This window comes from Balaenoptera ricei, chromosome 13 (assembly GCF_028023285.1).
Source record: "Balaenoptera ricei isolate mBalRic1 chromosome 13, mBalRic1.hap2, whole genome shotgun sequence".
NCBI lineage: Eukaryota > Metazoa > Chordata > Mammalia > Artiodactyla > Balaenopteridae > Balaenoptera > Balaenoptera ricei.
In genome coordinates, this window is record NC_082651.1 from 947,043 (window position 1) to 960,312 (window position 13,270).

Genomic DNA, 13,270 nt, shown 5'->3' on the forward strand with positions numbered 1-13,270 from the left:
TCATCAAATATCTGGACCCCCTCCCCCGCTTGTACCGAATGCCGGGGGGCAGTAACGTTGAACCTGCCAGCCTGCTGGCCAGGCGGCCCCGCCATCAGTCCTGTGAGTTGCACAGAACCAAGCGGGTGACACACTAGAAAACCCCACGTGGACACGCTACAGGGTGGTGGGGGGAGGCGCTGAAGGCTGGGACCCCAAAAACATAAACAGCAGCTCACACGTTGAGGGGCAGCTGGACTTTGGGAGCCGTGCCCTGCTGTTCAGCCGCTGGGGTGCATCCGGCCGAGGCGTCCTGGAAACAGACAAGAGGAGACAGTGAGTGGACACAGGCTCCAGGGGCAGGGAGCAGCCCGGGTGGAGTCTGGGCATCTGGCCCCCTCGGCTGCCTGACTCTGTGGCCTCCACGGGCCCGGGTTCCGCTGCCCGGGCTTAGTACCCGTCCTTCAGCCCCGAGGGGGCCTGGCAGCCAGCGACCCCCGTCCCTCCCGCAGCAGCTCGGCCAGCGTGGTGCCGTGTCCATCACGGAAAGAGGCAGTGGGGTGGCCAGCCTTCATTCTCAGGACTCGGATTCATTCCTCCTGTGTTTGGCCAAGAAAATCCAGACAAAACCTTTCATGCTACAACACGTCAGCTTATTTAGAAACCGTGTCCCCGAAAGCTAAAGAAAATCGGTCCTTTGGCAGTGGACAGAGGGGCAGCTAGAGGGTGCCAGGATGTAAAGCACTGCCTCTCCTGCCTGACCCAAGGCGCGCAAAGCTTCAAGGGTCTACTCTGCGAGACGACGGAGGGATGGCCCTCTTGCAGGAGGTTCCTGCCAAGTGTCAGGTGCACGGTGAGCTGGGTGAGGGCCAAGCAGCGGGCTCTGGGCTGCAAGATGATGCTGGGCTGTCCTTAGGGAACCCCGTAGACCCAGCCTGCCAGGGGTATCATCCCCCGAGTCCCCTCACCACACACTGGCTCGTGCCGCCCCTGCCCTCCCCAGGTGGCATCCCATCTTTCTGCTCAGAGTACCGGGTGGCATGGCGAGTTGAACTCTGATCCCCAAAGATGTGCACAAGTCATAGCCCTAGTGCCTGTGAAGGTGACCTTATTTGGAATTGGGGTCTTTGCAGGGGTAATATCAGGCACGGATCCTGAGATGAGATTATCCCACGAGACAGAAAAGAAGAACAGAGACACCAGAGGGGAGAAGGTGGCGAGCAGACACTAGGGCGACGCGTCTGCAAGCCAAGGAGGTGGGGTGCTGGCGGACAGCAGATGCTGGAGGGGCCTGGGTGGGGTCCCCACCAGCCCCATAAGGAGCCAATCCACCGACAGCGTGACTTCGGACCTCCGGCCTCCAGAACGCTGAGCAGCCACTGCCTGCTGCTCCGAGCCACCCGGTTTGTTACAGCAGCTCCAGGAAACTAACCCAGATGGGGACACCCAGGGGTATCTCAAAGCTGAGGGAGCTGGGGTGCCCTCCCCTCCTGGAGGCCCCCCACAGGGCAGGACAGGGACCCCTGAGGAACAGGGACCCAGATGAAGAGGGAGCCAGGCAGCCTTGGGCAGAGCCCTCAGGCGCTGCTGGTGCCTTGGCCCCCGGGCAGGTGGGGAAGGTGACCTGTCACCACGTGTGGGTCCCCAGGGCACAAAGAGCACTGAAGCACAAATCACAGAGAAGCACCTGGAACAGGCCTGGGGCGGCAGGACAACCCACACAGGACCGACCACCTCAGGGCCCTCTTGCTGCGCGGGGAGGGTCATTCTTGCCCATCGCTGACCAGCTCCATCCTCGAGTCTGGTCTCCGAGGCAGCCTCCCAACCCCCTCCCCCGGGGACCACGATGGGTGCCGGGACCACGGCCCCTCAGCAGCCCCTCAGGCGGACGTCAGAACTGCTTCTCCTCGTCAGGACACGGAGCTTCTGGCAGACTGAGAACGTGCGACACCCACACGGAACGCCGCCCGCATCCCCAGGTCACTGACGTCCCGGGGCCTTCCCCCCGAGCTTCTGCACCTGCGAGAGGGACCCAGCTCCTCCGCAGACCTGTCCCTGCGGCTGCCGTGTGGATGCTGCGTCGCCAGGAAGGCGGGGACGTCCCTTTCTGCCCAGAGGCTCCGGGTCTCCTGCTCGCTGGGCACGCCTGCCCCCAGGAAGGGACAGCCCCGCAGCCAGGGAGACAGCACCCAGGCCCACGGCTCCCCTCGAGCAAGTGAGGGGCCCTCCCTGCTCGCTGACAAGGAGCGGGCAGGCGGCATCCGCCGACCACCTGAGCCCAGGCCCAGCTGGGGGCGCAGACACAGCCTGCGATCTCACGGGTTTCCTTGGGGTGGGGGGACAGGCGTCAGGCAGGTCGTTATAGACACGGGGTCCCAGCAAGAGCAGCGCCGCAGAGCACACGACGGGGGCCGAGGCTGGGTGTGGCCAGAGGGGCTCCTTGAGCACCCACTGAAGGGAGAGAGAGGAGAAGGCAAGCTTTGCAGGTTGGAAGCAGAGGCTAGAGGACCAGGGGCAGGGGAAGCCCCGGGAGCCCCTCCGAGCCAGCTGTGGATCCTGGGCGGCACCTGGAGGCCAAAGACACAGCTGGTAGGGAGGGCACCAGCCCACGTCTCCGCCGAGGACGGTCAGTCGTGGATCGGCGGTCAGGGTGATGAGAGGGCGACAGGGGGTCTGGATGCGCAGGAGGCCGTGGGTAAGGAGGGTAAGAGCAGGGATCAAAGCGGCCACCCCCCCCCCCACCCAGAGCTCACCAGGGACCAGGCTCTGCTCCGAGCACTTCGCCGGGAATAACGCAGTTACTCCTCAGAAAAGCCTGTAGGCAGGTGCTGCTTTCTGTCACCACTTGACAAAATGAGGGAACCCAGGCCTAAGGCAGGAGGTGCGTGGCTCACAGTCACCCAGCCAGCCAGCGCCCCAGGCTGGGCGTGAACCCGGCAGCCCATGCTGGGGGCCGTGTGCGTCCCCACCACCCTGTCCCCAGGGGCTTCCCGGGGAGGTGCCAGCGAGTGACCGCAAGCCCAGGGCCCGAAGCAGCACGGAGTCACCATTTCACAGGCCTGCGTCCTCACAGCCAGCAGGGCAGGCGGTCAGTCCTCTCGCTTCTGACTCTGACCCAGGGGATCCAGGACCGTCTTCCGTCTCTAGTTCCCTGTCTCTTGCCAAGGGAGACAACGTATTCGCAGGTTCTGGGGATTAGGACGTGGACACGTCTGGGCCGTTATTCTCTCTCTACCAACACAACTAGTGGATTCAGGGGCTGAAGGGCGCGAAGGAAGAGGATGAGCGAGTTTCCGGCCTTTGCGACTGGCCAAACAGAGATGCCGCGAGAAGGGATGGAGCACGAGACCCGCGGGAGGTCACGAGCCGGGCGCTGGACACGGTGAGTCTGATGTGCTTGGACACCCTGAGGATGAGGCAGCAGGGGAGGCCGACCAGGGGCTCAGAGGCGGGCATGACCTGGACGTGTACGTTCGGGGGTCAGCACAGGGTTGATCTGCCCTCAGCTCTCAGCGTGCGACCCTGGACGGGTTATGCCATCGAGCTGCGGACTTCTGCCCCGACCACGGTCGAGTGACAGGGACTGGATTTACCCTCCACCCAGAACAACTGAATACCAGACAAAATATGAATCCCTGGTTCCCAAGACTTTGGAAATCACGCAGTGAAGACAGAGGCCCTGGAGGGATGAGGAAATGGGGCCATCGCGGCCCCCAGCTTCTAGGTTAGTTGGAATATTAGACACAGTAATTTAAAGCTCTGAGCAAGCCCTCAGGAAATGCTGGCATCATTCTTTCTGCAGCCACAGGAGGTGAAGATTCGGCCTCAAGAAAGGGCGGATGGAGGAGAGGGCTGACCCGAGACTCCGTCCGCAAACCAACACAGCCCCACACGACCGGGGAGAAGGACCTGCACGGGTGGGTGTGGAGGGCTGGCGGAGCACAGCGAACGGGATGGCGTGAGGAAACTGGACACCTAGGTTTAGCTTGTTTCTGTACAACGACGGGTGCATTTACATGGGGAAATTTACATACAAATGATAATGCCGGTACTTACGGAGCTGGGCTTTGAGTTAATATTTTTAAAAATCTGTATGTTCAAATTTTCCATCGTTTTACTATCAGCAGTGGTTTTCCACTACATTTTCAAAGTAAGATACACAGAATGACAGAGTTCAATTATCTGAGGTCTGTTTCAAGATCAAGCTCTGGCTGAGGTGACCCCATGTTTACTGGATTCTACCCATGCCGCCTTTATGGGGGGCCAGGAGGGGACAGGAGAGGACCATGAGGGGACCCTGATGATCGGCTATTCTGCTGACCAGACCCGGGCACTGCTGGCCACAGCGGGGCCGAAGGGCCTTAGCTGGGCGGCAGGGCCCACATGACTGGCTTGGACGGAGCCAGACCCGTGACCCCGCTCTTGTCAAAGGGCCTCCTGGCCAAATAAGCTCTCCTGAAACAGCCAACCAGCCAAAGGCACCACAAGGGAAGCCCCATGACCCAGATGGGGGCTGCTAAGTCCCACTGTGCCTGGAAGGTGGCCCACCGGGGGTCTCTGCACCCTGCTGCCTGCCAGCCACTTGGGCCGTAGTTCAACAGGAGGCGACATGTGCAGAGGAGGCTGGTGCCTGCCTCCAGGACAGAGGGAGAGGCTGGCCATGGCTGTGGGCCTCCAGACGCCCACCCGTCAACTCCGCGCTACAGGTGTCGGGGGGCAGCAGGCCTGTGGCGCTCCCCCAGCGCTGGGGCAACGAGGCTGCCCTACAGGAGCCACGGGGAGCAGCTTCGCCGGGAGCCTGGCCCTCAGCTGAAACCCGACACAACAAAGGCCACAAAGCAAGTAAGTGGGATTTCACGGCAGACCCTCCATTAGAGCTGGATCGGGGGCATGAGAGGCCACACCTGTGACAACCCTTTTTCCCAAGGTCAAGATCGAGATGGAGACCATCTAAAACTCCGCCCACTGAGCCCGGGGCTCTGACTTTTCCCCATGCGGTGCGGAGCCCAGATGAAGGCCCTTTGGGACATTGTGCCCGGTGGTGGGAGCTCAGGCTGTGACTCCCCGGTGGCGCGGGGTCCCAGCCATCCTCCTCCGCATCCCGTCTTCATCTCTGTTCCTGTCGACGGAAGGTGGAGGGGTGTCCCCCGCCGGCAGCTGAGCTGTGAACAGCAGAGGACACAGACGCAGCAGAGCAGGACGCGGCTGCTGAGATGGCGGTCCCTCCAGGAGCCCGGGAGGCAGCTGTGCGCTGACCCTCAGGGGTATCGTGGCACAGGGGGCCTCCTCTCAGGATTAAGGGCTCGCAAGCACCAGGCGTCGCAGGGGGCTCCAAGTTGTAGCAGCCCAGCCCCGGGAGGACGGCGCTGACTGGAGGCAAGGCCACACCCTAACGCACAGCTCCTAGGACACACCGGGTGGGATGGGAAGTCTGTCTGAGGTCGTTCTGTGCAGCGCCAGAGTGTCTCGTGCCCCACGCCCTCGGCTGCGACCAGTGGAACAGGCTTCCCGCGGGACTGGGGCCTGTTTCCTCCTGGCTGAGGGCCCTGAGGCTGATTCCGCTCTGCTTTTTAATGGCTTACTTTTAAATGGCTCTGGGCCTTAGGGGATTAGTGAAGGCTTGGCAGGAGAGAGGGAATCGGGCAGGGAGGAAGGAAGGGAGGTGAGGGCTCCAGCTGCTTTTGGACAGAAATAACTGGGACCACAGCCCGGGGACAGGCTCTTCTGCATCCTGGCGACACCCCGCCCCTCCCTCCGGGCCTGGCCCAGCCCCGTGCGCGCGTGGCCCCGTTGTGGGAAGGTGGTCCACCGTGATGAGGTGGAATTCCTTTCAGCTGACTCGCAGTGGACGCGCGTTGGGGCTCAGCCCAGGAGTCGAGCACAGCCCGACCCGGGGGAGCCACCAACAGTGTGAGGATGCCGGTGGCTCAGTCCTTGGGGCCACTGAGCCCATGGGGTGGGCGACTCCAGTGATCCCTTAGGCCTCGTTCAGCAACAGCCCACGGGCATTTGACAGGAGTCTATGCTGAGCGGCCCTGGACCCTGATTCTAAACCGTCAGGTTGTTACTAGATGCCAGAGGCTCCAGTGCTGCATTTGCCGGGGCCCCTGAGCACTAGCTGCGAACCAGGCCTTTTATTTCCCATTGGGATTAATAAAAGGGAAAAGGGTCTGCGGTTGGCAAGCTGCACCCCCGCTGAAAGGGGGCTCCAAGTCGCTTTCCTTGACACAGACCAAGACCCTAGGAAGAAACACCTCCCTTTAATTTTTAACATGTGTCCAGAAAACTCTGTCATCACCCTAAGGAGCCGTGCAATGGGCATGTTTTACTCAGCACACACCACCCCTCCATAGCACAGGGTGAAAATCGGGCTCTCAGGAACGTGCTTCCCAGAGAAAACTTCAGAATAAAACGTCTACAGCCTGATTCTTTGCTTGGTTCCAGAAAGAACACCCAACAGCCTGCAGGGCCAGGGGTTTGGGCGGGGAGGACGGTGGGCGGGGCCTGGGCTGGCAGCTGGAGGTCGGAGGCCAAGGAACCTGGAGGAGACGGTCTGTCCTGGAGAGGGAGCCGGTCGCTCCGTGCCGACAGAACGTCCCCGGTTCTCTCCATCAGCCCCAGGAAGCTGGCTGGCCACCTGAGGCAGAGGCAACCAGGAGGCCAAGCTCACCTCAGGTGGCCTGACCGGCCCACAAACTATTGACTCAGCCCTGAGCGTCCGAGTCCAGGTCTGCTCGGCGGTCGACAGACTCCTCCGAGGTCACACCTGGCCATGCTGTCCCTGCTTTCGTAAGTAAGGTTTTCTTGGCGCCCAGCTGCTCCTGCCCACACGGCAGCTGCAACAGAGACCACGCGGCAGCAGTCCAGCATGCTGAGAAGTCGGCCGGCCCGCCGAGGTGTCGTCTGCCGTGAGGGGACAAGCCTCCAGCCTCTGCCCTCGTCCCACGGGGCCAGCAGTGGGGACCAAACGGCCACAGCTGTGCCAAAAGCGGGACAGGCCTCCCTGGGTCATCATGAAGGGGAGCTATGGGAGAACAGCACCCCCAGACCTGCCCAGTTCAGGGGTGAAAATCTCAAAGCGCTAACGTGTTGGGGGCTGGGAGGAGGCAGTTATAGGCTACTCCTCACCCATCGGGCATCGCAAGGCTCGACTGTGAACCAACAGGTGGAGCCTTTTTCCACCAAGAAGAGTCACAGGCGGTCTCCTCGCTCTGCTTCCCCACACACACGTCCGCCTGCTTGGTGGTCTTTGGCCACAGGAAGGTGCCAGTAGCTACTGTAGACCCCCCCCCCCACTTCCACGTGTGTCCACAGACGAAGGCATCGTCCTTGGCTTTGCACAAAATGCACGACTTTCACATCCCAACGACCTGTCGCCTGCCTTCAAACAGAAGGTGCCTCCTATGGAGGGGCGGGACTCAAGAACCCGCAGCCCCGTTCAGCGTGTCTGTCTTCCATCCACGTGTCCGTGAGCCCCCGTGTGGAGGGCCCCTGCGGGCACTGAGGGTCCGAGCACGGCTTCCGTCTCCGCTGAGCTCCCGGGCCGCCGGCCGGTGGTGGCCATGGTCGGGCCACAGCTGCAGGGCCTGGGCGTGCAGCCGTGCCTGTACCGTGGTCCACGTGACGGGTCTGGGAGGGGCAGGGCCGGGCGAGGGGAGCGGGGAGGGTCCTGAGCGTCCTCATCGTCCTCATCCACGAGCCACGAGCCTCTGCAGCGGGGCCTGAAGGAGACATGGGGCCCCATGGGAGCGGCCGCGGCCCCCAGTGGCCCCTCTGGCCTCGCCTGCTTCCTCCGCAGGCCCACCTCCCAGCGGCCGCAGCCTCTCCCTGTGCAGCTCCACGCGCTCCCTGCGCTGAGCCGTGTCCTCGTCGCCTGGTGCGCCGGCTGGTCCCAGGGGCTGGGGTCCACCAAGAGCCCTCCTGCATCTGCCCGGGCTGCTCCTTTAGCCAAGAGCTCACCAAACGAGAGGGAGGACGGAGGGACCGGCAGCTCACCAGGCCCAGGGGCCTGTCCCTCAGCCGCTGGCGATGGCCCGGGGCCCGGCGGTCCCTGCCCTTAACGTCGCAGCAGAACAGACACGGTCGGCAGCTGACGTGGTGGACGAGACGCCCGGGCCGGGCGGCCAGTGTTGTCATCCCTGCAGCCAGCGAGTCGGGACAGCACTGCCCACGTCTGCAGAGAAAGCTCTTCTTGTGCAACGTCCTCAACGATGAGACGGTTTAGTCGTCTCGTGCTCGCTTGGTTTTTTTTTTTTGCTCCTGACAAGGCACAGAATTACCTTTGTAACTTTCTGAAAATGCGAAACACAAGCCCAGGCTCCCCGCGGGCAGTGCGCACAGGAGCCTGGAGGTGGGCTGACAGCGGGGAGCCCGGCGCGTCGGTGCCCGCACTCCCCGCTTAGAGCCTGTCCTGGGCCGACCCAAGAGGAGGTGGCGAGAGGGGCTGCAGGCCACCCCACACACAGGTGGATGCGTTGAAAGACGCCCAGAAGCTTCCAGGAGGACTCTTCCAATTCACTCCTCAGACGCTAGAGAAATGCTCCCTTTTGATGTTCTCGCTGCTGAATTTCAAACACTCCCCTTTTCACTGATTTTAAAGCACGTCTTTCTGATCTCAAGGGCTTCTGTTGGCTTATTTGAAGCTGGCCTGTAAGCCGTGGTCTCTCTGAAGCTGAGAAACACCGAGTCTGGTGAGAGCCTGCCATTGGCTGGACGAGGCCAGAGCCTGCTGGGTGCAGGTCCCGCCCACAGCCGTCCACGGACGGCGGGCACAGAGACGCCGGCTTCGGCTTCCGTGGGTCACCTTTGTGCTCCGAGGTTGCCGGCCTCTGCGTTGAGCAGTTAAAGCTTACAGACAACACGGAGCCTCCAGGGATATGGTGCCGTGGGCTGTTCCCAAACACCCGGGCTCCCCCTGGGTGCCCTGGACCCCACTTCCCACCCCCATCCCCACTGTGCAGAGCCAGGCTGGAGGACTTGCTTTGGCCACTGAACATCTCCACGCGGGAGCCTGTAGGGGCCAGTGCACCAGCGGCCACATCCCACCCCTGCCACGGCAGTGGGGACACTGCCGCCCGGGGCTGGGCCATCGTCCCTGCACAAGGCCGGGAGGTCAGAATTTTAGCGTCCCTGGGTCACATGGTCTCTTCACAACCACCAGCCCTGCTGTTGTGGCCTGAGCACAGCTGGGCAGACAACATGCAAGTCAGCATGTGTGGCTCTGCCCCAGCAAGGCTTCTATCTACCGAACAGGTGGCAGGCGGGAAGCAGGCCTGGAGGATTGGGGCTGCCCGTTCCGGGGCATAACTGGCCACGCTGCCCGGCCCAGGAGCTCCTTGCACCCCCTGGGGCTTCCCAGGCAGCGGGGGGGGGCGACCTGGGTCACCTGATGACAGGCCGCTCTGAGCTGTGGGCAATCATCTCCTGCTTTGACCCGCGACCTCAGCAAGCACACATCTGGACTCTGAACAGTGGAGCTGGCCTAGACAGCCTCTCTCCCCGTCCCCTCCTGGGAACCCTCCCTCCCCAGCAGCAAGGCGACCGCGGTGCTCCACTGCTCATGAGGACCTCGGCCGAGGCCGGACTTCTCCAAACGGCAGGGAGGGATGATTCATCAGGGTGGGCATCGGAGGCCCAGCCCGACCTCGCTCCCCTCGGAGCCCCGCTGCCTGTGGTGGACGCGCGGCGTGCGGGAGCGAGCTGGCCACCTCACAGCTGCGCCCTCTCGGCAGCCAGCGGTGTGGGCCCTGAGCCCGTGGGAGCCACCACGGGGGGAGGTCAAGTGGCATCCTTGGAGCCACGGTGTTTCATGCTCAGACCATTCAGAATGCAGCGCGGCTGACTCGGATCCCACGGCCACCCAAGGAGAGACGGCCGGGTGGGGGTCAGGAGCCAGGACACGGCACACGGGGTGGACGACACCCCGTCCCTGCCCAGTCCCTCCGAGTCCAGGGGTCGGGGAGAAGGCCATGAATACAAGCGACAAAGGCAAAACAGTCCACGGCGGATGCGGGGGAAAGCCCTGCGGGCGGGTGCGAGCGGGACGCATGCCTTTCCTGCGCGTGGGCGCGTGTCTGTGCTGCGAGGTGGAGGAGGGACGAGCGCGGGGAGGAGCAGGAACAGCCGCGGGGGGAGGGGGGAGCCAGGCCAGCACGGGCGCACAGGTGCAGGGCCGGTGCGGACGGCGCAGGGGAGAGCGGTGGAGATGCTGGAAAGACGGCAGGGTGGTGGCCTAAGTCTGAAGGGCTTCTCAGGCCACGCTAAGGTGCTCAGAGCTCCTGTGTGGCAACGGGCACCTCCAGGAGCGCCCAGGTGAAGGTCAGCGTTACCGCAGGGCCCGAGGGGCAGCCAGAGGCAGGCAGCTGGAGTGTCTGAGGATGCAGACCCAGAAGGTGGCGCCGGAGGTGGGGGCAGAGGGGGCGGGGTTGGCCTCTGGGTCCCACCCATGAGCACGGACCTACGCTGGCACCTGCCATTCGCCGCCCTGGTGGCTGGCCCTCAACTCGCAGGCGCTCAGCACCACCCCTCCTGTCTCCCAACAGTTGAATTAAACGGGTCCACAGACAGGTTGCAAACTGCTTCCCTTGACCTCTCACCCTTCCTGACGACGCTCACTAAAGTCCTGAGCCGGGTCACAACTTTCACTTCCAGTGTAACTGCGGGAAAATGGGTCCCAGGGCCCGGTCATGTCATTCCTGGCTCCGACACTTCGTCTCTCGATTGACTGGCCTGTGGCGCGGCAAGCAGGACCAGCGTGGACTCGGCAACAGCCTGGCTCCAAGGCCGCCTGGTCTGCTTGGCTGAGAGCAAGGTGCCCCCTTTGCTTCCCTGGCGGACGGAACCAGTGCCCCGTGCCACAGAGGAGGGCTCTGTACACGCGTGGTCACCTCTGGTTCTGCCCACAGGGAGCACGTCAGCCAGTGTCACGAGATGCTGAAGACACAGCAGCGCTAACCCAGACTTTCTCCCGAGGCAGAGGGCTGAGGCGGGCTGGGACGGGACCTTGAGAAGCACCTCACATCCCCCTGGGCTGTCTGAATGCTGGTTGAGACCAAGACACACCTCCCACCAGGGCTTCGGGGGCCCTGAGGCGGGGACCCCAAAAGGCACTGTTGCCTGGCCTCCCTCACACCCACCCGGGGACCAGGGGACGGGGAGCAAGCGGAGCTGAGGAGGGAGCCCCGCCCCAGCGACGTTACCTGGGTGGGAGCGCTGCGGGACAGGTGCGCCAGGTCCCCGATCCTGGCCGCGGCCCGGGGGTCGCTGGAGCTGATCAGCACGGGCGCGCTGATCTCCATGGAGCGCCTGTGGCTGGCGGCCTGTGTGGACTTGTGCGTCACGCTGAGGGCTGTGAAGGAGTGCCGCTTCTTGGCATTCTTCTTACTGTCCACACGCCGCTGGAAGGCGCTGACCGCCCCTGTGCTGCCCGAAGTGGGACCCGGGGCCGCGCTGGCCCCCGCGCCGGGGTCAGAGGGCACGACGGCGAGGCAGCCGGACGCTGAGGCCGGGCCCAGCCTGTCCATCTCCATCAGCTGCTTGGCGGCGGCGTTGAGCTAAGGAGAGAGGGGAGAGGCAGGCGTCAGTGGACAGCAGCTGCACCCCACGTCCGGCCTTCCACTCGCGCCTCAAAGCCACCAGCGCGTTCAAGCCGCCAGGCCCTTCCAACAGCACGTCCAGTATGAACGGTGCGGAGAAAACACAGCGAAGGCCAGGGCGGCATCTGGACATTCTACTGGAAAGCTGTGCTTTCCAGGGGCTGCTCCCTTCTCCCCACTTTGGCCGAGCGGGGCTGCCTGGGAAACACCCAGAGGGGGTGCCCAGGGTGGGAGCGGCCCCCATGTGCTCCCCACCTCGTGCACCAGCAGGATGCAGCTTCCCTGGCACGCGGCCACCCTAGGCTGACCGGACTCACGGTGGAGAGGCCTCAGGCTGCCGGCAGAGCCCTGCCCGCAAGGTCTGGGGAGGGGGCAGAACAAGGGCCCTCCTGGAACAAGACACACCTGTAGACCAGGTGGGGACAGTGGGGTCCAAGGGAAGCATGACCAGAGACCAGGGCGCGAGCTCAGTGCTGGCGCTGGGCCACCGTCCCAGGTGCCAGTGTGAGGAAGGGTTTGAAGCCTTTGTGGGGCGGGGGCGGTGCTGGAAGGACACACTGGATCCTGACAGGAGCAGGAGAGGAAGTGTGTGTGCCAAGGGAACCTTCAAGGGCACGAGGTCCCTGCAGGCAGGTGAAGGCCACATGGTGCCGGCTCTGGATCTGCAGGGCGCCTGGTGCAGGCGCCGTGCCACGTCCTCCTGTGAGCCTGGAGCCGTGGGCCAGGCCAGGAAGGGCCCCTCGGCCCTGCAGGTCCTCCCTCGCATACCGACCGGGGTTTGCGGCTGGCAGCATCTCTATGAGCTAAAACCAAACAAAAGCACCGCTGGATTTGCGCAGCGAGAGGGAGGGATGCCCTGTGTCCACAGGCCAAGCCGCGCACAGGCGCTGGGTGTGCAGCCGTCTTCAGACGGCTCAGGCACAGGCTGTCAGCATTTCCACTACACACTCCTGTCCTTCGCGGGGGGTTGTAAAACTCACCCCAGGCCCCAAACCGTGTGATCTAAGTCCAGGATTAGCCCTGAAACGCTGCCTCCAATCAGGCTCAGCTGTCTCGCTCTGCTTTAAGGCTTCATTCATTTGCCCCGTCAGCAGTGCTGCTCGGAGAGCAAGCCGGTGCCCAAGCCCCTCCCTCGCAGCCTTTGGGGGCCCTGTGACCCCCGCGGGCCGGCCTCCTTCACCCCGTGTTCTGCGCCCGCCTGCAGGGCCAACAGAAGAGCAGAAGCAGGAAGCGCCAGGCATGACGCCTTTGCTTATGGGCACCAGAACCCGGTCTAGACCTGCTTCCACGTGGCAGGTTTCTGTACAGAAATAAGGGCACCGACGACGCCCCTGGGTTCAAATAATCCCATTCGTCCCCAGAGCAGCAGGCCTGGAGTCCCTCACTCAGGCCCCTGGGACCCTGCTGAGTCAGTATCAGAAACCGCAATTTCAGGATCAGGAAATCCAGGCACGGGCTGGCAGTGTGCGCACGTCCAGACCTGCACAGGCAGGTCACCAGACCACTGGTTCTGTCCAGAGGGCTCTAGACTGAACGGAACCTTTAAAACAGGAGTAAGACTGGAAAGCCAGGCCCAGGGGAAGACGTCAGGGATAAGAGCGATCGGTGGGACGCGCCCAGCGGTTTTCAAGGAAAACAACAGGGAACAGGCGAGCACGCCGACCCCTTCGCCCTGACCCAGGGGGAGGACTGTGGTC

At 63.4% G+C, this 13,270-nt stretch overlaps 1 protein-coding gene across 3 annotated transcripts in view; it reads right to left on the minus strand.

Annotated features, from left to right (window-relative positions):
* The window catches only part of SH3RF3 (SH3 domain containing ring finger 3), a 216,430-nt gene that overhangs the window by 69,567 nt on the left and 133,593 nt on the right, over nt 1–13,270 (minus strand). For all 3 annotated transcript variants that reach the window (XM_059942575.1, XM_059942577.1, XM_059942576.1), the window contains 2 exons: nt 11,178–11,531; nt 219–292 (listed from right to left, as the gene is read on the minus strand). In XM_059942575.1, coding sequence (XP_059798558.1) covers nt 219–292; nt 11,178–11,531 — 428 coding nt within the window. The remainder of the gene's footprint in view (nt 1–218; nt 293–11,177; nt 11,532–13,270) is intronic.